Source organism: Panthera pardus, unplaced genomic scaffold (assembly GCF_024362965.1).
Source record: "Panthera pardus isolate Hobbes unplaced genomic scaffold, ASM2436296v1 HiC_scaffold_16, whole genome shotgun sequence".
In the NCBI taxonomy this organism is placed as follows: domain Eukaryota; kingdom Metazoa; phylum Chordata; class Mammalia; order Carnivora; family Felidae; genus Panthera; species Panthera pardus.
The window spans coordinates 74,421,001-74,443,114 of NW_026526721.1; the positions used below are offsets into that span (position 1 = coordinate 74,421,001).

The 22,114-nt window shown below is 42.3% G+C and overlaps 1 protein-coding gene across 3 annotated transcripts in view; it reads right to left on the bottom strand.

Annotated features, from left to right (window-relative positions):
- LOC128777272 (probable cation-transporting ATPase 13A5) overlaps window positions 1-22,114 on the bottom strand; it is a 67,462-nt gene that overhangs the window by 30,146 nt on the left and 15,202 nt on the right. The window contains exons 2-6 of one of the 3 annotated variants that reach the window (XM_053903537.1): window positions 12,322-12,495; window positions 11,456-11,602; window positions 11,160-11,188; window positions 10,938-11,018; window positions 7,063-7,132 (exon numbers count right to left, since the gene is read on the bottom strand). In XM_053903537.1, coding sequence (XP_053759512.1) covers window positions 7,063-7,132; window positions 10,938-11,018; window positions 11,160-11,188; window positions 11,456-11,602; window positions 12,322-12,495 — 501 coding nt within the window. Of the gene's footprint in view, window positions 1-6,874; window positions 7,133-10,937; window positions 11,019-11,117; window positions 11,189-11,455; window positions 11,603-12,321; window positions 12,496-22,114 lie in introns of those variants that run through there. The other 2 variants (XM_053903536.1, XM_053903538.1) reach the window with 2 other exon arrangements.

Sequence of the window (22,114 nt, forward strand, 5' to 3'; positions counted from 1 at the left end):
CTTGACATTTCATCCACGTGGATGGAATTATGCTAAATGAAATTAGTCAGAGAAAGGCAAAAATCATATGACTTCACTCATTTGAGGACTTAAAGAGAAAAAACAGATGAACATAAAGGAAGGGAAACAAAAATAATATAAAAACAAGGAGGGGGACAAAACAAATGAGGGGGACTCATAACTATGGAGAACAAACTGAGCGTTGCTGGAGGGGTTGTGGGAAGGGGGTGGGCTAAATGGGTAAGGTGCATTAAGGAATCTACTGAAATCTTTGCTTCACCATATACTAATTTGGATAAAAATTTAGAAAAATAAAAAATAAAGTTAAATCAAAAAAAGAAGGAAAAAAATAACTTCAAAGCACACTAAGAAAATATTCTAAAAAATAAATAAATCCACTAACAAAGAAGTCATTCCCAAAAAAATTGACATAATAAAGCAACCAGAGAAAGACAAAACTAATATGTTTAAAATCATCAAAAAGAGAATAGGGGTAGGAGATGTTCCGGAAGATGTCATCGTAAGAGGACGTTGGGCTCACTGCATCCTGCTGATCACTTAGATTCCACCCACACCTGCCTAAATAACACAGAAAACCACCAGAAGACTAGCAGAATGGATTCTCCTGAGCCAAGCGTAGACGAGAGGCCCACGGAAGAGGGTAGGAAGGATGGAGAGGTGGTGCGCGCTACACGGACTGGTGGGAGGGAGCCGGCCAGAGGGGCGGCCAGCCGGCAAAACAGAGCTCCTGAGTCTGGCTTGCAAAAGCGGAGGGGCCAGATGGAGTGTGTTCTGACAGCAAACGTGACTTATGTGGAAGGTCATATGTTAACATCTCTGCTCAGAGAGCGGGAGGGCTGGAGGACAATGGGAGGGAGAATTGTTGAGCCTCGGACAACAGAGCTCAGCTTGGAGGGGAACAAAGGTGCTCACCAGCACCATATTCCTCGCCCACCCCCCAGCCAAAATCCCAAAGGGAATCATTTCCTGACAGGGAACTTCCTTGCAATGCGCACTCAACACTGTGCTTCTGTGGATCCATCCCCTCCGGCAGAGGGTCTCACTCCCTCCTGGTGCTGCAGGGCCCCTCCTGAAGCAGATCACCAAAGGAAAAGCGAGCTGAGCCTGCCCCTCCCACCCCTGTGCACCTTGCTGGTCCACCCCAGCTAATACGCCAGATCCCCAGCACCACAAGCCTGGCAGTGTGCAAGTAGCCCAGTCAGGCCACCCCACCCCATGGTGAATCCCCCCCCAGGTGAGGGGAAGAGAAGGTACACACCAGTCTGACTGTGGCCCCAGTGGTGGGCTGGGAGCAGACATCAGGTCTGACTGCAGCCCCACCCACCAATGCAAGTTATTCAAGACAGCACAGGGGAAGTGCCCTGCAGTTCCCCACCACTGCAGAGACTATCCAAAATGATGAAACGGAAGAATTCCCTTCAAAAGAAACTCTGGGAAATAGCGACAGCTAACAAACTGATCAAAAACGATTTAAACAATATAACAGAAAGTGAATTTAGAGTAATCATCATAAAATTAATCGCTGGGCTTGAAAACAGTATAGAAGACAGCAGAGAATCTATTGCTACAGAGATCAAGGGACTAAGGAACAGCCAGGAGGAGATAAAAAATGCTATTAATCAGCTGCAAAATAAAATAGAGGTGACTACAGCTCTGATTGAAGAGACAGAGGAGAGAATAGGGAAATAGAAGATAAAATTATGGAAAAAGAAGAAGCTGAGAAAAAGAGAGATAAAAAAATCCAGGAGTATTAGGGGGTAATTAGAGAACTAAATGATGCACTGAAGAGAAATCATCTACATATAATTGGTATTCCAGAGGAGGAAGAGAGAGGGAAAGGTGCTGAAGGTGTACTTGAAGAAATCATAGCTGAGAATTTCCCTGATCTTGGGAAGGAAAAAGGGATTGAAATCCTAGACGCACAGAGAACTCCCTTCAGATGTAACTTGAATCGATCTTCTGCACAACATATCATAGTGAAACTGGCAAAATATAAGGATAAAGAGAAATTTCTGAAAGCAGCTAGGGATAAACGTGCTCTAACATATAAAAGGAGACTAAGACTCGTGATGGATCTCTCTAGTGAAACTTGGCAGGCCAGAAAGGAAAGGCAGGAAATCTTCAATGTGATGAACAGAAAAAATATGAAGCCGAGAATCCTTTATCCAGCAAGTCTGTCATTTAGAATAGAAGGAGAGATAAAGGTCTTTCCAAACGAACAAAAACTGAGGGAATTCAACACCACTGAACCAGCCCTACAAGAGATACTAAGGGGGATCCTGTGAGGCAATGTCCAGAGGCATCGCTACAAGCATGAAACCTACAGACATTGCAATGACTCTAAACCCATATCTTTCTATAATAATACTGAATGTAAATGGACTAAATGCGCCAACCAAAAGACATAGGGTATCAGAATGGATAAAAAAACAAGACCCATCTATTTGCTGTCTACAAGAGACTCATTTTAGACCTGAGGACACCTTCAGATTGAAAGTGAGGGGATGGAGAACTATCTATCATGCAACTGGAAGTTAGAAGAAAGCTGGAGTAGCCATACTTATATCAAACTAGACGTTAAATTAAAAGTTGTAACAAGAGATGAAGAAAGGCATTATATAATAATTACAGGGTCTATCCATCAGGAAGAACCAACAATTATAAATGTCTATGTGCTGAATATGGGAGCCCCCAAATATATAAAACAATTACTCACAAACATAAGCAACCTTATTGACAAGAATGTGGTCATTGCAGGGCACTTTAATACCCCACTTACAACAATGGATAGATCATCTAGACACATGGTCAATAACCAAGGGCCCTGAATGATACACTGGATCAGATGGACTTGACAGATATATTTAAAACTCTGCATCCCAAAGCAACAGAATATACTTTCTTCTCGAGTGCACATGGAATATTCTCCAGCATAGATCACATACTGGGTCACAAAACAGCCTTTCATAAGTATACAAGAATTGAGATCATACCATACATATTTTCGGACCACAATGCTATGAAGCTTGAAATCACCACAGGAAAAATTCTGGAAAACTTCCAAAAGCATGGAGGTTAAAGAACACCTTACTAAAGAATGAATGGGTCAACCAGGCAATTAGAGAAGAAATTAAAAAATATATGGAAACAAACGAAAATGAAAATACAACAGTCCAAATGCTTTGGATTGCAGCGAAGGCAGTCCTGAGAGGAAAATACATTGCAATCCAGGCCTATCTCAAGAAACAAGAAAAATCCCAAATACAAAATCTAACAGCACACTTAAAGGAAATAGAAGCAGAACAGCAAAGACACTCTAAACCCAGCAAAAGAAGAGAAATAATAAAGATCAGAGCAGAAATAAACAATATAGAATCTAAAAAAACTGTAGAGCAGATCAACGAAATTAAGTGTTGGCTTTTTGAAAAAATAAACAAAATTGATAAACCTCTAGCCAGGCTTCTTGAAAAGGAAAGGGAGATGACCCAAGTAGATAAAATCATGAATGAAGATGGAATGATTACAACTTATCGCTCAGAAACACAAGCAATTATCAAGGAATACTATGAAAAATTATATAAATTATATGCCAACAAACTGGACAACCTGGAAGAAATGGACAAATTCCTAAACACCCACACACTTTCAAATCTCAATCAGGAGGAAATAGAAAGCTTGAACAGACCCATAACCAGAGAAGAAATTGAATCAGTTATCAATAATCTCCAAACAAATAAGAGTCCAGGACCAGATGGCTTCCCAGGGGAGTTCTACCAGACGTTTAAAGCAGAGATAATACCTCTACTTCTCAAGCTATTCCAAAAAATAGAAAGGGAAGGAGAACTTCCGGACTCATTCTATGAAGCCAGTATTACTTTGATTCCTAAACCAGAAAGAGACCCAGTAAAAAAAGAGAACTACAGGCCAATATCCCTAATGAATATGGGTGCAAAAATTCTCAAGATACTAGCAAATCCAATTCAACAGCATATAAAAAGAATTATTCACCATGATCAAGTGGGATTCATTCCTGGGCTGCAGGGCTGGTTCAACATTCACAAATCAATCAACGTGATACATCACATTAATAAAAGAAAAGATAAGAACCATAGTATCCTGTCAATTGATGCAGAAAAAGCATTTGACAAAATTCAGTATCCTTTCTTTCTTTTATAATTTTTTTTTAACGTTTATTTATTTTTGAGAGAGACAAAGCATGAACGGGGGAGGGTCAGAGAGAGGGAGACACAGAATCTGAGACAGGCTCCAGGCTCTGGGCTGTCAGCACAGAGCCCGACGGGGGTTCGAACTCACGGACCGCGAGATCATGACCTGAGCCGAAGTCAGCCGCTTAACCGACGGAGCCACCCAGGTGCCCCTCAGCATCCTTTCTTAATAAAAACCCTCGAGAAAGTCGGGATAGAAGGATTATACTTAAATATCATAAAAGCCATTTATGAAGAGCCCACATCTAACATCATCCTCAATGGGGAAAAACTGAGAGCTTTTTCCCTGAGATCAGGAACACGGCAGGGATGTCCACTCTCACCACTGTTATTTTAACATAGTGTTGGAAGTGCTAGCATCAGCAGACAACAAAAGGAAATCAAAGGCATCAAAACTGGCAAAGATGAAGTTAAGCTTTCACTTTTTGCAGATGACATGATATTATACATGGAAAATCCAATAGACTCCACCAAAAGTCTGCTAGAACTGATACATGAATTCAGCAAAGTCGCAGGATACAAAATCAATGTACAGAAATCAGTTGCATTCTTATACACGAATAATGAAGCAACAGAAAGACAAAGAAACTGATCCCATTCACAACTGCACCAAGAAGCATAAAATACCTAGGAATAAATCTAACCAAAGATGTAAAAGATCTGTATGCTGAAAACTACAGAAAGCTTATGAAGGAAATTGAAGATATAAAGAAATGGAAAAATATTTCATGCTCCTGGGTTGGAAGAATAAATATTGTCAAAATGTCAATACTACCCAAAGCTATCTACACATTCAATGCAATTCCAATCAAAATTGCACCAGCATTCTTCTCGAAGCTAGAACAAGCAATCTTAAAATTCATATGGAACCACAAAAGGCCCCGAATAACCAAAGTAATTTTGAAGAAGAAGACCAAAGCAGGAGGCATCACAATCCCAGACTTTAGCCTCTACTACAAAGCTGTTATCAAGACAGCATGGTATTGGCACAAAACAGACCCATAGACCAATAGAATAGAATAGAAATCCCAGAACTAGACCCACAAACGTATGGCCTACTAATCTTTGACAAAGCAGGAAAGAACATCCAATGGAAAAAAGGCAGTTTCTTTAACAATTGATGCTGGGAGAACTGGACAGCAACATGCAGAAGGTTGAAACTAGACCACTTTCTCACACCATTCACAAAAATAAACTCAAAATGGATAAAGGACCTGAATGTGAGACAGGAAACCATCAAAACCCTAGAGGAGAAAGAAGGAAAAGACTTCTCTGACCTCAGCCATTGCAAATTCTTACTTGACATATCCCCAAAGGCAAAGGAATTAAAAGCAAAAACGAACTACTGGGACCTCATGAAGATAAAAAGCTTCTGCACAGCAAAGGAAACAATCAACAAAGCTAAAAGGCAACCAGCAGAATGGGAAAAGATATTTGCAAATGACATATGGGACCAAGGGCTAGTATCCAAAATCTGTAAAGAGCTCACCGAACTCCACACCCGAAAAAAAATTTCCCAGTGAAGAAATGGACAGAAAACATGAATAGACACTTCTCTAAAGAAGACATCCGGATGGCCAACAGGCACATGAAAAGATGCTCAACGTTGCTCCTCATCAGGGAAATACAAATCAAAACCACACTCAGATATCACCTCACACCAGAGTGGCCAAAATGAACAAATCAGGACACTATAGATGCTGGAAAAGATGTGGAGAAATGGGAACCCTCTTGCTCTGTTGGTTGGAATGCAAACTGGTGCAGCCGCTCTGGAGAACAGTGTTGAGGTTCCTCAGAAAATTAAAAATAGACCTACCCTATGACCCAGCAGTAGCATTGATAGGAATTTACCCAAGGGATACAGGAGTACTGATGCATAGGGGCACTTGTACCCCAATGTTTCTAGCAGCACTGTCAACAATAGCCAAATTATGGAAAGAGCCTAAATGTCCATCAACTGATGAATGGATAAAGAAATTGTGGTTTATATACACAATGGAGTACTACGTGGCAATGAGAAAGTATGAAACATGGCCCTTTGTAGCAACATGGATGGAATTGGAGAGAGTGATGTTAAGTGGAATAAGCCATACAGAGAAAGACAGATACCATGTTTTCACTCTTATGTGGATCCTGAGAAACTTAACAGAAACCCATGAAGGAGGGGAAGGGAAAAAAAAAGAGGTTAGAGTGGAAGAGAGCCAAAGCATAAGAGACTGTTAAAAACTGAGAACAAACTGAGGGTTGATGGGGGGTGGGAGGGAGGGGAGGGTGGGTGATGGGTATTGAAGAGGGCATCTTTTGGGATGAGCACTGGGTGATGTATGGAAACCAATTTGACAATAAATCTCATATATTAAATAAATAAATAAATAAATAAACTTGATACAAAAAATAATAAATTCATCAAAAAGATCACGGAATTAATATTACCTCACCACCACCACCATTACAACCCCCATCAAAAACTTAAAATGAAAAAAACAGAAAATAATGAAACATGAATCTGTCTCTCACAGGTAGAGATTTTTTTAAATGGATTTTAATTTAAAACAAGTGGTTATTTAAAAAAGACCATTTAGAAATCTTGGAATAAAAATATATTTATTGAAATAAAAAAATAAAATAAAAGGAAAAAACATTCACAGACAGGAAAAGCATAAAGGCAGAAGGGAAGAACAAAAAGAAGTTATATGAACCATAGATTTTGTTCATATCCAAGTATCCGTGTGTTGCCTAAAATTTCCTGAATACCAGGAAATAAAAATAAAGAACAAAAATTGTTTTTTTTTTCAAAGATAGATGAAACAGTTACCTGTTTAATAAGCAGCTTCCATATGGGCTGGATTTCTACCTCAATGGCATTGGGCCCACACACTAATCTTCTGTAAGAAAGTGATCACCAATTAAGTGCCAAATCTAAAACCTCATTGAAAGGGTGGGTGATGGGTATTGAAGAGGGCATCTTTTGGGATGAGCACTGGGTGTTTTATGGAAATCAGTCTGACAATAAATTTCATATTTAAAAAAAATTAAAAAATAAAAATAAATAAAAATAAAACCACATTGATAAGTGAGTACAACCAGACTAGGCAAAAGTCACTTCTCTACCTTTAAGGCTCTTTGTGCCTTTAATCAAAAAATTAATGTGCACATCCTAAAATACTAACATAGTTTTAAAATGAAAGTGCATGATGGACAATGTTGTTTTTCTAGTTAAAAATATATCTTAATGCAACTCAAGAATCAAAATGCAGTTAGAAAGGCATGTTATTTTTTAAAGAATTCAATCACATTCTGAGAACACCTAACAAGACACAGATATGACGATGTTTCTAGAATTCTTAGGCATTCTAGATTGCTCTTGATGTTCGAGATCATATATATCTTACCTTGGTCTCTTCAGCACCTAGGACAGGCCCTTAGTATATGTAAATAAACACATGAATGAATGAGCTAACAAACTAGAAGATGATATATGGTCCTCACATCTAACACTTTGTTAATCCACACATGAGTACATTCCAGTAAGAGGCCCTCATGTTTGTACAGCATCTGACAATCTACAGCGTTCTCACACAAGATTCTCTCGTTTGTCACAACGGTCTAAAGGAAAGGGCTAATATCTCCCATTTTGCCAATGGGAAAAACTATTCATTTTGTGTGTTCTGCCAAAGGTACCCATATCTAGTATTAATTGTGACAATGCAACTCTTAGCCTTTTATACGTATTATCTCCTGTAATCATCACATTACCTCTACGAGTTTTCATATTATCATTTTTATTATAAAGGAAAGTGAAGTTCAGATAAACTCAGTAACTCCCCCAGAGCCACAGAGCAGGAAAGAAGCGGATCCAGGTGTCACAACGTGGGCTCCACGACTCCACCTCACACTCCGTGAGCACTGATGGTGCAATGTGCATGACATGTCCTGAATCTAAGGTATAACAGAGCTCAGCCCAAGTTTGTCTGATTTCCAAGCCACGCCTTTCCTACTGCAATGATTTGCATGGATCCCAGAGGACGCAAACCAGGGTCTTCTGACTCCATGTGTGAAAACACTGAGGTGCAGAGATGCTGGGAGACAGGTCAAACAGCGTGTGCTGCTGGGTTTGCTGCCTGTTACTCAAGATTCCTTTCCTCTGGTACTCATAGGCATGCCCTTTTCTCCCAGTCAGGTGACAGATGTTGAGAATTAAGTTCGGCCCTGATGTATACCCAAGCTGACAGGGAACATCTCTTCCAAGCTCCACATTCAGTGATGTCACGTTGGTGGCTTGAAATCAGCAATAGCGGTTGTTTTTCCCACGATAGAATTTGGCAGACTCTCCCCATCCAAGCTTTTCTTCTTCCAGAGAGCTGGGTTACCAACAGGGTGACTGGTCTGGGGCCCACGTTAAGAGCTGCCTTGACCACCAGACATTTCTTCTACTTCAGTAGGGTAAACAAAGGAGGCAGGAGCAGGGCATTAAGTGAAAAGAAAATGAGGAAGTGCACAACTTAAAGACTGTCCTTATAAGATTATTGGATGGATGGGGGTAAGGTAGGTGTGGTTTTCCCTGTTTCTGTGAGATAAGAGAATTGCCTCAAGTCCCTGTGGACATATCTACGACAGGCAGTGAGAGAGAAAGTGGCATCCAGTTCATGAATAAGTGAAGATAGGAGCGGGGAAGCTCCTGGAATATTTTTCTTCCCAAGGCCTTCTGAAAATTTCTCTTCAGGATGTTGTCTCTCCTGATGTTCTGATTTGCTTTTTTGTTACCAAAAAGGTGACCACATAAATGTGTCCATTTTCCCTCTTTGCCTGGTTTCTGGGAATCCTGAAGAGAAAGTTGTATTTAGACTTTGTGGCTTTTTGTCATCGAGGAGTTCTCAGTATCCTCCTTCATTTCTCATGTTGCATCCTTGCTTTTCATGAAGGCAAACTCATCTCCAGTTAGGAATTTAATCAGATATCACTCAATCAATCAATCGCATTTGAGTTTTGAAAAAAAAAAATCCTTAGTCTTACATTAAAAAAAAAAAAAGCCCTAGTCTTACATTAAAAAATGATGGGAAAAAATAATACAATAAAAAATAATAAATAAAAAATGATGGGGGTAGGGGGAGGAGATCTTCACATTCTATTCACTCTCTTTACTGTCCCCCTAGAAAAACCCATGAGTAAAACCTGCCTGTGTATTTGAAAGTAGATTATTTCCTCTATCCTTCGCATTTGGGAAACTAAACTCTTTGTCTTGCTCATTACATTGTCAAGTTCTTTACGGTGTGGACCAGCTTTAAATTTAATTATTTGTGATATTTAGTAAAGCTTGGCACTTGCTAAGGACAAATGTGAAGGGCAATCCTTCCTGTAGAAATGGTGTCCTAGGAGAAGTAAACTTGCGTTAATCAACTACACCTCCTAACTTAGCTCAATCCTTCACGTGTCTGGTGCTTAATGCTATGAAACCAGTACGCTCTTAATGACTATGACGACATTTTGTGTTTCAACGTAATCAGCATTACATCTGAAATCTTATACAGTGATACCATCTCTAAGGCGTTTTGCAAACATTGTCAGAATCTGGATGATGCCTTGTTCATTTTTTCGTCATTTTTCATTCAGCAGAAAAGTTTAAAAACAACAGATCGGTAATTCTCAGAGTTGGTGCGCATATGAATCGTTGGAGGGGGGGTTTGCTTAAAATGCAGTTTCTGCTCTCACCGCTACCCTTAGTTCCTATTTACTAAATGAAAATTATGAGGGTGGAGCCCAAGAACCTGTATTTTATGTACCAGAATGCTTCTTAGCTGGAGAATTTGTGTTTCTGATAGACTGTGAGGAAGGTCGGGAAGGATAGGTCCTGAAAATGGGCAAGAAATGAAGGTAATTATTAGGATTCTGGGGAAGTCTTGCAATGGTTTACTTTCAGACTCACCAGCATTCACTATTTCAAATTACAGATGAGGGAAGCCGAGACTCAAAATCGCTATGGGTTAATAAGTAGCATAAGCATTTTTATGGTACTACTATACTATTATGTCCTAATCTCTGTGCATTTATAGATATCATTCTCACAATTGTACCACTATTCTTTCCCAATAGTCAGTGAATGTCTCTGGGGTAGTGAGTAAGCCTTATTTATCCTTAGATCTTTAGTGCTTGCAAAGTGCTTAGCATAGTAAAGGCATTCGGTCAGTAGATTAATGAATGCATTCATGTATTCATTCATTCCACAAATAACTGTTGAGCGTCCACCATGAATCAGGCACTGTTCTAGGTGTTAAGAATGACACAACTACCTGAGCAAACAAAATCTTCATCTCCAGGCTGTTTCTTCATAGGAAAATTAATCATAATATTGTCTTTCTGCCTCTCCAAGGATTTAGAGGATGACAAATCAGAAGTCTATGAAATGACTCAAGGCTTTTTAAGGAAAGAATGAAAACAACAACACAGACGAGACTGTTTTACAATCCTGAAAGAAAAGATCAAATATTTGCCTGCACTGTTCTTTTGGGCTCTTCTTTTTAATAAGTTTGCTTGTGATGAAAACAACTTAAAATTTGTCTCTGTTGCTGGTAAATAAACTGGAATTAAATGAAGCTGGTGAAGCATTATGCCTATAGCTCACTGATCATAAGCCATTTGATATTTCAATTTCTGCCGGCCGAGTTTACTCTCAGGAAGTATCACAAACCCTACCTGACCTCTTGCTCTTCACTTGTCAGGCCCAGTCCAAACGTGTGGTGGATATCATAGCAGGAGTTGCTGTCTTCCAGCAGCCTAGGGTGTGGTCAGGACAAGAAGCATACCTTAGTTCGTGGCACCCAACAATTCCAGTTCCTCCCTTATATCCTGATGAATGCTGAGAAAAAGACTTACCCGACTTTCTGAAACCTCTTCTCCAAGTAGTCCCAAACATACCTGATTTTCCGCACTTGGATATATCGCAGCTGCAATTACAAATGTGATAGAACAGATGTCATTCACCAAGTAAAGCCTGTCAGGGGAGGTGAGGGCTTCTTGGTAGGGGTCCCCACGCAGCTCTCACTTGCCTTGATACATTGTTGTAATTCCCAGCCCAGCAGCCTCACTTGCTTTGACACACTGTTGTAATTCCCAGCCCAGCAGCATGACATTCAGAACTTTCCTCCAATAAACATTTGCAGTATTCTTTTTTAGCAAAGACATGCCATAACATTGCGCTCAAAATTGCTTACTTTTAATTCGGGCTTCAATACCGCATGGTTAATGACAGAGTGGCGGTCAGCCACCAGGGGTTCTTCTGGGTTCTTGCTTATAGGAAACTTCAGTGTAGCTAAGTAGAGGCATATAACCTTCTTCCTCGTATATCTTTGGAATTCATCCTAGAGAAATCAATCCAGCCCATGAAATTCTCAAATATTTATTCAATAAGTCACTCAATCAACCAAATACCTACCTAGACCAGAGATTCTCAAAGTTTGGGCTACAGACAAGAGGATTAGCATTAGCTTGAAACTTGCTAAAAATGCAAATTCTCAGGCCTACCATAAGCCTACTAAATCAAAATTCTGGGGTGAGGTCAGCAGTCTGTTTTAAGGAGCCCTCCAACTAATTTGAGAACCACTATGCTAGAGAATAAAAAGACATACTTCACAGGAAAGTTTTTTTATGAAGAAAACAGCTTCTGGCTATCTTATGACATTTAAGGGTTTAAAATATCTACTTCCCCTCAAAATTTGTATTCTAAAAAAACTGAAAAATATCTAAAAATATATATCTAATATATATATATCTATATATATATCTAAAAAAACACAATATCCTTCTTGTGTTATGTCTATAAGAGTTGTAATACCAACAGCCACTACTCATGTAATGGCTAAGGAAACTGAAAATCAGCCTGACATAGTAGTCATTTCCCCAGAGTGACATGGAGGAAATGTCCTTCCTTCCTGAGTCAAAGTAAGAGAGGGCAAGTAAGTTCCAGGATACTATTGCCATCTCCTACTTGGGAACAAGAAAACTCTTAAGCAAAGAAAGATCTCTGGAACACCAGCCAGCCATTGGTGGCACCACCAATGCAATGCTGAAGGGCACGTACCGTTGTTCTTAGCAAAACAGTGTCTGCTTCTTGCAAAGGGCATGGGTTGCAATTAGCCCACACTCTCCACTGGGGCTTCCAGTAGAACACCAGCAGAAGAACCCCACACGTCAGCATGGTTGTTATAAGGCATAGGGCTCTGCGTAGATTCTGGGTCCGGTAACCAAACACCTCCTGGAGAGTAAAGAAAACATGACTCAATTTTTCTTTTTTTACATAAACACATCATTTTGTTCCAAGAAACACAAGCTTTAGATGCAGGGGTGTTAGATGGGAGACAGATCTGGTTTCAGCTGGTTGAAACAGATCGATTGTCACAGCTGTCAGCTGATACAATTAAAAAAAAAAAAAGACCCATTTGGCTACCCTGGCATATGGAGCTAAAACAGACGGGCAGACCAAAGAATGGGCAGACTTATTTGGTTCTAGTTTTAAGAGTCACCCCATGATTTGTACCAGATTCACTTTTTTTAGGTATAAAGTTTAAAAATATATTAATGTAAATTTACTGGTGGAAGGTGATACAAATGGTGGGATGATATAAATTAAGAGATTATCTGTGAACATGAAAGATTTTCAAAAGACAGCTTATAGGAATTTACCCTGATGGTAACATGCTGAAAAATTTCTACTTTTAGTAGTAGGGGAGTTGATAATATCATGAAATGAATAAAGACTTTGAGACGCGGTTTTAGAAGGAAACAGTCGAAAACAATATATACCTTTATTTCAAACAAATTTCTAATTTCTCTCTTCCACAAAGAACTGTCACAGCATTTGTTTTTAAATTTCAAAAACTTGATTTTTAGTGTACTTGGGAGACCCAGAAGAATGTTGATTATGAATGACATTATTACTATACTATTATTTTAACCTCTGCTGTTTTGTGTGTGTGTTTGTGTGTGTTTCTAAGACTCTGACTTCCATGTCCACATCACAGAGATGTAATGTTAATAAATGGGTTTTTACTGAGTTTCTATAGCATTTTTAATGAGGAAATCTTCTGGAATTTTATGCCAGTTTAGATCATGTTATAATAAATCTCTTGGCTTAATATTTGGAATAGTTATCATCTTCAGTGATCATTTTCATTAATTTTTTCTAGTAAAGAACTCTGGTAAATGAAGATTTTAATAACATTTGTTGAAAGTAATCTTTAAACATGATGGAAAGGTCACAGGTAGCAAAGATGTTTGAGTCACTGCTCTACTGGGTATTAGCTATGTGACCTTAGGTAAATCATATTGTAAGGGTTAAATTGTAGTGTAGGGCTAACAGGAAGCTTGAAAAATAACAGCTTTGTTCTGACACTGAAGGTGAAGGGATAACAGCCTTGCTTTACTCTTGTAAATCACATTTCATACTCTTGTAAATCAGGCTTTACCAATGAAGGAAAACAAAAGCTCAAAGAAAGCATCAGAGGCAAGGTCAAGGAGATCCACTGGTTGCAACTTAGTGGCAGAAAGTTTAAAATAATCACCTCATTTGGCAACTGTTTCTTTTTTTTTTTTTTTAATTTTTTTTTTTTTAACATTTATTTATTTTTGAGACAGAGAGAGACAGAGCATGAACGGGGGAGGGTCAGAGAGGGAGACACAGAATCCGAAACGGGCTCCAGGCTCTGAGCAGTCAGCACAGAGCCCGATGCGGGGCTCGAACTCACATACCGCGAGATCGTGACCTGAGCCGAAGTCGGACACTTAACCAACTGAGCCACCCAGGCGCCCCTTGGCAACTGTTTCTAACTCATCTGGGAACTGTTTCTCCGTTCTGTTCCCAGGTAATGATAAAACGATGTGATCGGCTTTAAAAACTCTGTACCCCGGCTGTTCGAGGCCGCATTCTTATCAAGAGTGTTGGTCCCGATCAGTTGGCCTTGCCTCTCATTGTAATAGACTTTGTTGTGACTGTCACTGGTGCCCCTAGCATTCTGTTTCAGGTGTCATGTGGATGCAACATTTTGTGCATGGGCCGGAAAAGTTAAAGGTCTGAAACAGGGTTCTTTCCTCGGATTGCTGCACCAACACTTGGGAGAGGTAAGGAATTCTTGGGGCGCACCATTTGAATGACTCAGGAGGGTCTGTCGGATGCACCTATAGACACAGAGTCAGGGATGCTACTGGGACACCGATGGACCCCATTTGATTTGGTTTTTGTCAAGAAAAATCCTATTTTCAGGTGACTGCCACTGCCTACTGGCCTTGAGATCTCAAACTGTGTTGTCTTCGTGTCTTGTTTTCTTCCTGTTGACTGTGCGTCCCTGTCAGTTTTGCCTATCTTTGTCATGGGTCAAAATCAGAGTACCCCCACCCCTCTGAGTCTCATTCTAACTCATTTCTAGGACTATAGGAGAGCTGCCTCAGTTTTCGGCCTCCACGTTAAGAAGCCAGTCCTTTGAACTCTGCGAGGTGGAATGGACCAACTTTCAGGTCGAATCGCCTCCACAGGGGACCTTTGACCTTACTTTGGTATATAATTTTCATGATATTGTCTCTTCTAGGCACGAAGACCACATTCGTGCCTAGAAAGACCTAGAAGACCACATTCGTGCCTCCACTGAGGCATGGAGGACCCTCATTGAAAACCCTCCAGATTGGTTAAAACTTCTTCCCCTTCCCCCTTGCCTCCTTAAAGTACAGGCTTTATCACTCAAAGGCTGCCCATTTGGAGCTCAGAATAAGAATCCTGATGGGACTAGGTGGCCGCCCCCTCTATCACCTGCACCAGAGGAAGAAGAAGAAACCACCCGCCGCCCTATAGTTCTCGCTCAAAGAATACAAGTCAAGATGCTTCAGATCAGTAGGGACACTCCCCTGAGCCCGTCTCACACCCGGTCAGGGACTCCCGGAATTCCACCACCCTCCCACTGCCCTGCCCCTTCTTCCAGGGCCACTCCTGCAGGGTGATGTCCGACCCTTTATGACTTATGTACTCTTCTCCACTAGCGACCTTTATAATCGGAAACTTCAAAACCCCTCATTCTCAGAGAAACCCCAAACATTAATTTCTCTTCTTGAAACTGTATTTGTGACCCATCAGCCAACGTGGGATGACTGCCAGCAGCTCTTGCAGGTTCTCTTCACCACTGAGGAAAGAGATAAGATCCATCATGAGGCCCAGAAATTAGTGATGGGGCCAAACGGGCAACCCACCGAGGATCCCGCTGTACTTGAGGAAGTTTTTCCCTCCTCACATCCTGAAATTGGGACTGAAACACTCCTCACGGTAGGCCATCATTGACCCTATTTCGCCAGACTCTACTGGGAGGTCTCCCAGCGGCCGCCCGCTGGCCCACAAACATGTCTAAGGTAACAGTAGTTCAGGGGGCCGAGGAAAGCCCCTCAGCCTTCTTAGAAAGGCTCATGGAGACATACCGCACCTTACCCATATTGATCTTGCCCCACTTGAAAATAGAAGGGCATTAAACCTGGCCTTTGTCTTACGAAGGCCCCAGACATTTGGAAAAAGTTACAAAAATTAGATGGGTTTGAAGGAAAAAATTTATCTGAGTTAGTTGAAATAGCCCAAAAAGTTTTTAACAATAGGGATTCTCAGGAAGAAAGACAAAAAAAATTGACTAGGGTGGTAAGCGGCTGTCCTGGATGCCCGCGGGGAAGAGGACCCAGAACGTCTAAAGAATTCTGGTCTGGGCAAAAGAAGACACAGGGTTAAAGCGCCACTAGGAAAAAAACCAACGTGCATATTGCAAACAAGAGGGACACTGGAAAAAGGATTGCCCCAACTTAGCCCCACGCAAAACTCAGCCACTCCAGGTATCTGTAATGGGAGTTGATTCAGACTGACAGGGCCGCGGCTCGGTAGCCCACTTCTGAGCCGTTGGTTACTGTTAATATAGAGGGCCAACCTAAGACCTTCTTGGTGGACACTGGGGCAACCTTTTCAGTTCTAAAACAAGATCCTGGCCCCACCAGGCAAAGAGCAACCCTGGTGCAAGGAGCAACTGGGTTCCAGACTTGTAAATGGACCACTGAACAAGTAGATTTAGGCCATAAAACCGTTACACATTCTTTCCTAATCATGCCTGAATGCCCCTACCCTGGATTACTAGGTAGAGACCTACTACAGTTTGAAATTCACTGAAGGGGGTATGCATATTAAAGTTGGCCAGGATGGCCCAACAACAGTAATGGTGACTGTGCCACTTGGGGAAGAGGGCCTGCTCACTCCGGTGCCTGATAAAAATGTCCATGCAGTTGATCCCCTCCTTAAAAGCCTCTAGGCGGACTTCCCCCAGGTATGGGCCGAGGCCAATCCACCTGGGCTGGCGATTCATCAAGCTCCGATAATAGTGGAACTTAAGGCATCCGCACTTCTGGTAAGACTAAAACAGTATCCCATGTCCCGGGAGGCTAGGCGGGGAATCGTCATTCATATCAAGCGTTTGTGCCACTCTGGCATTTTGATCCCATGCAAGTCGCCATGGAACACTCCGCTTCTCCCTGTCTGGAAGCCTTACTCATCCGATTTCTGGCCAGTTCAGGACCTAACAGCAGTAAACGCCAGGGTAATGGACATTCATTCCACTGTACCCAACCCTTATACTCTCCTTAGTTTGCTTCCCCCTTCTCAGGTGTATTATACAGTTCTGGACTTAAAAGATGCCTTCTTTGCCATCCCGCTTGCCCCACAAAGCCAGCCACTATTTGCATTTGAATAGACTGATCCTGAAGAGGGAAAAGCCAAACAGCTCACTTGGACGCGACACCCCCCAGGGATCTAAAAATTCTCCTACTCTTTTTAATGAGGCCCTGCACCAGGATTTAGAGCCATTTCGAATATCCAACCCCCAGGTAACTCTACTGCCATATGTTGATGATATCTTGTTGGCGGCCCCTTCTCATTTAAAATGCCTGAGAGCCACCAAAGAACTCTTGAGTTTTCTGCAAAAACTGGGGTACCAGGTATCAGCCAGAAAAGCACAGATCTGTCATATTGCAGTGACATATTTAAGTCACAACCTTAAAAAAGGTAAGCACTATCTCGGTGAACAAAGAATTCGGGCTATATTCGATATTCCTCAGCCTAAAACTCGCAAACAAGTTCGCGAGTTCCTGGGGGCAGCAGGCTACTGCAGACTATGGATACCTGGCTTTGCTGAACTGGCAGCCCGTTTGTATGCCACTCTCAAGGGGTCTCCAGAGTCCTTCACATGGGGGGAGACTCAAACTAAAGCCTTCCAAGCCTTATGAGATGCTCTCATGACCCCACCAGCCTTGGCCCTGCCAGATCCCACCAAGCCATTCCATTTGTTTGTAGCCAAAAAAGGGGGGTAGACAAGGGAGTTCTGACTCAGCGCCTGGGACCTTGGCCCCGACCGGTGGCCTATTTATCCAAATGGCTGGACCCAGTTGCTTCCGGGTGGCCCCCATGCATTTAACAAATTGCCGCCACCGCACTCCTAAAGACGCAGACAAACTAACCTTGGGGCAAGCATTGTCTGTCATGGGACCCCGTGAAGTGGAGGCTTTACTGCAGGCTCCCCCAGAGCGATGGCTGTCAAATGCTCGGATTACCCAATATCAAGCATTGCTACTCGACCAGCCCCAAATACGTTTTTGTGCCCCCACAGCCTTAAACCCAGCCACTTTGCTGCCCAAAGGACAATGTCCGCCTCTGCACTCTTGCCCAGAAACCTTGGCGATGATTCATCCCTCCGCTCCGATATTACGGATGTTCCCTTACAAGACCCTGATAGCATGTTTTCAGACAGCAGTAGTTTTGTGTTTCAAGTGCAAAGGCAGGCCGGCGCTGCAGTGACAACAGACCGCGAGACTTATGGCAACAGACCCTTCCCCCGGGAACTTCAGCCCAGGGCGCAGAGCTCATCGTGCTAACAAAAGCCCTAAAACTCAGAAGAAACAAGTCAGTTAATATTTATATGGACAGCCACTATGCTTTTGCAACCGTGCATGTACACGGATCCATTTATTAAGAGCGCGGTCTCCTCATGGTGGAAGGCAAGGACATCAAAAATAAAGCTGAAATTTTAGATCTTCTAGCAGCCATCTGGGAACCTGCGAAGCTGGCAATCATTCACAGCCCGGGACATCAAAAAGGCGACTCCCTCGAAACAGTCGGAAACCTCCTGGCTGATGCAGCAGCTCAAGAAGCTGCCCTAACTAAAAGTAAAAGTGCCTTGGAGATACCGATCTTGACAGAGCCTTTGCTTCCACTGGAGCCCAGTTACACTCCTAAAGATTTGGAGTGGGTTTCAAGAAAAGGGGGAAGTATGATACTGGGACGAAAGTGGTTTCAGGATCCTGAAGGTAAGATACTCTTACCCACGGCAATCGGGCCGCGCATGGTGTGTCAACTCCACCAAGGGACTCATCTGGGAAAACCAAGATGGTGGAATTAGTGCGGAAAAATTTCAGGGTGCAAGGGCTGGGAAAAGAGATTGAAGAGATGGTTGAAAGGTGTGTAAGTTGCGCCCAAGTAAATCAGGGTGCAAGTAAGAAGGTTTCAGAAGCTAAAAGAGATAGAGGAACTGAACCAGGCTGGTTTTGGGAAGTAGATTTTACTGAAATTAAACCAGGGAAATACGGATATAAATACCTGCTTGTTTTTGTAGACACCTCCGGGTGGGTCAAGGCGTTCCCAGTTAAGAAATTATTAAATGAAATAATTCCTAGATTCGGGCTGCCTCTGAGCATAGGATCGGACAATGGCCCGGCCTTCACAGCGCAGGTGTCCCAGGGTCTAGCCCGGGCATTGGGAGTAAATTGGAAAATTACATTGTACGTATAGACCTCAGAGCCCAGCTCAAGTAGAAAGGATGAATCGGACCCTAAAAGAGACCTTAACCAAATTGTCCCTTGAGACAGGTGAAAATTGGGTTGATGTCCTGCCTTTTGCCCTTTTGCGAGCATGTTGTACTCCATTTGTCAAGGGATTTTCCCCTTATGAAATTTTATTTGGCAGACCTCCACCTATCCTGCCGAAGCTAGGAGACGACGTAATGGAACAATTGGAACAGGACCGTTTGCTGGCTTTGCTCATGGCCCTGCAACATGTACAAAAGGAAATAACCAGGGCCTTGAAAGAAGCCTTTGCTCATCCTCCTGTTCTTCCTCGCCCCTTTCAACCAGGAGACTTAGTCTGGGTCAAGAGGCACAAGCCTAAAACCCTGGAGCTGCACTGGAAAGGACTGCACACCATGATCCTGATATGCCCACGGCCGTGAAGGTAGATGGTGTCCGAACCTGGATTCATCACTCTCAGTTTAAGAAAAACTGCATCAAGGCGGGAACACCCCAGACTGATACGAAACCAGACAACAAAACAGCAATGGAAGGTCCAAAGGCACCCAGAGGATCCTTTAAAGCTAAGACTGATGCGGGCATAATAATTGTCTGGGTTTGTATAATGATAAGTGTGGGGGACTGTATGGAATTGCATCCCCTATCTTTTTGGCCATACCAATGGGAACTCAGGGACACTGTCACGGGGTAGGTGATAGCATCTAATACCTCTTCCACTGTGCCTTGTTTTTTGTTTGATTTCTGTGACTTGGTGGAGGACTCATGGGGGACTTTAATTACTAATTATAAACAGCCAATGGGCTCCACTCCTCCGGTCCCCGAAAACTCCTATGTGGTTACCTATGGATGTGGACACAGGGATCAAGAACAAAAATTGTCTAACCTACCAGGGTTATACAGTTGCCTTGCAAATAGAAAGGTTGAATGTGAAGGAAAAGGCCAATACCATTTTGCAAAACGGGGTTGTGAAACGCTGGCTCCCTGGCTGGCAGGACAGGGCCATGACTGCTTAATCACCCGCCTTAGAACTCCAGATCCCAAACGTAAGACTCAAGGAAAATGTAACCCAACAAAAATATGTTTAAAAAAGGCTTCTAGTTCCAGTAATTTTTCCTCTTCCTGGGACACTAGACACACTTGGGGGGGGGGGGGCGGTCTCAGAATGTATGCTCCAGGAGTTGACAAGGGCATTTCCTTTACTATACAAAGTGTGAAAAGAAAAACTCCACCCAATCTGGTAGGGCCAAACAAGGACATGATTTTACACCCCCCCGCTCTTTCCGACTGTCCCTTCCCAACCTTCCCTACGATCATGTGCCCCCACAAAGTCAGAATTACCAACAACAGGTCATATCCAGAACCCGTTCTCCCATGAGACGCATTGGTTAGATGCAGTAGATTCTATGTATGCTTGGCTACATTCATCTCACACCAAGATTGTACAATATTGTTGGCTGTGTTTAAACCCTAAACTCCCATATTATGTGAGAGTGGCTACAAATGCCAGCATTGGACAAGACATAGACAAGCATGTCGTAAAATTGCTAAATCCAAGCATGACATTATGCCCTTGGGGTTCACGACCAATTTTAACCCTAGGAGACCTCCAAGGGCAGGGTTGGTGCATAGTGTCCCAAGAATATAATTGGCATACCTCCCTTTACAAAAACTCTTGTGCAGAAGTGTATATTCTAAGTAGATCAGATACTGATAGCCCCCCAAAATATAGCATACCAAGCCCTTACTGGAGCCTGGTTTGCTTGCTCATCAGGAATTACCTCCTGCATTGCAGCCACATACATTGGGGTTGGCACCCGAGAGATTTGTATCCTAGTTCATATTCTCCCACAAATATACCTATATAGCGAAGAAGCAGGTAGAGAAGAACATTTACTTCTGTTCAAAGGACATTCCAGGGTGAAAAGGGCAGCACCAGTCCTCATTCCACTCCTAGTGGGACTGGGAATTGTGGGATCCACAGCTATTGGAACTGCTGGACTCATTGTGGGGGACCAAAATTTCAAAACTATAAGTGAGAAAGTAGACCGAGACCTAGGCTACTTGGAAATTTCAATTTCTCGGCTGGAACATTAAGTAGACTCTTTAGCCAAGGTTGTATTACAAAACAGAAGAGGACTTGATTTACTCTTCATGAAGGAAGGGGGTCTCTGTGTGGCCCTCAGAGAAACCTGCTGTTTTATGCCAATTCCGGAGTAATCTGAGACACTCTCGGTTTGGTCAGGGATAATCCTAGGACCAGGGAACATGCCAGGGAGGCCAGCAATAATTGGTATTGGAGTTTATTCTCTTGGCCCCCCTGGCTCATGTCACTGCTCACCGCCATAGCTGGGCCACTGCTATTGTTACTTCTTGGGTTAACCATTGGCCCATGCATAATCAATTGGTTAGTACAGTATGTCAAGAGGCAAGTTGGTGAAATAAAAATTATGATGATTAGGTCCCACGATATCCCCTTAGTTCCTAATGATGAATCAAGGGATTGATTCACTGGCAAGAAAAGGGGGAAATGTAAGGGCTAAATTGTAGTGTAGGGCTAACATGTAGCTTTAAAAATAACAGCTTTGTTCTGACACCGAAGGTCAAGAGAAAACAGCCTTGCTTTACTCTTGTAAATCACGTTTCATACTCTTGAAATTCAGGCTTTACCAATGAAAACAAAAACTCAAAGAAAGCATCAGAGGCAAGGTCAAGGAGATCCACTGGTTGCAACTTAGTGGCAGAAAGTTTAAAATAATCACCTCATTTGGCAACTGTTTCTAACTCATCTGGGAACTGTTTTTCTGTTCTGTTCCCAGGTAATGATAAAACGATGTGATCGGCTTTAAAAACTCTGTACCCCGGCTGTTCGAGGCCGCACTCTTATCAAGTGTTGGTCGTGATCGGTTGGCCTTGCCTCTCATTGTAATAAACTTTGTTGTGACTGCCACTGGTGCCCGTAGCATTCTCTTTCAGGAGTCGTGTGGATGCAACAATATCACCTCTAGGGAATC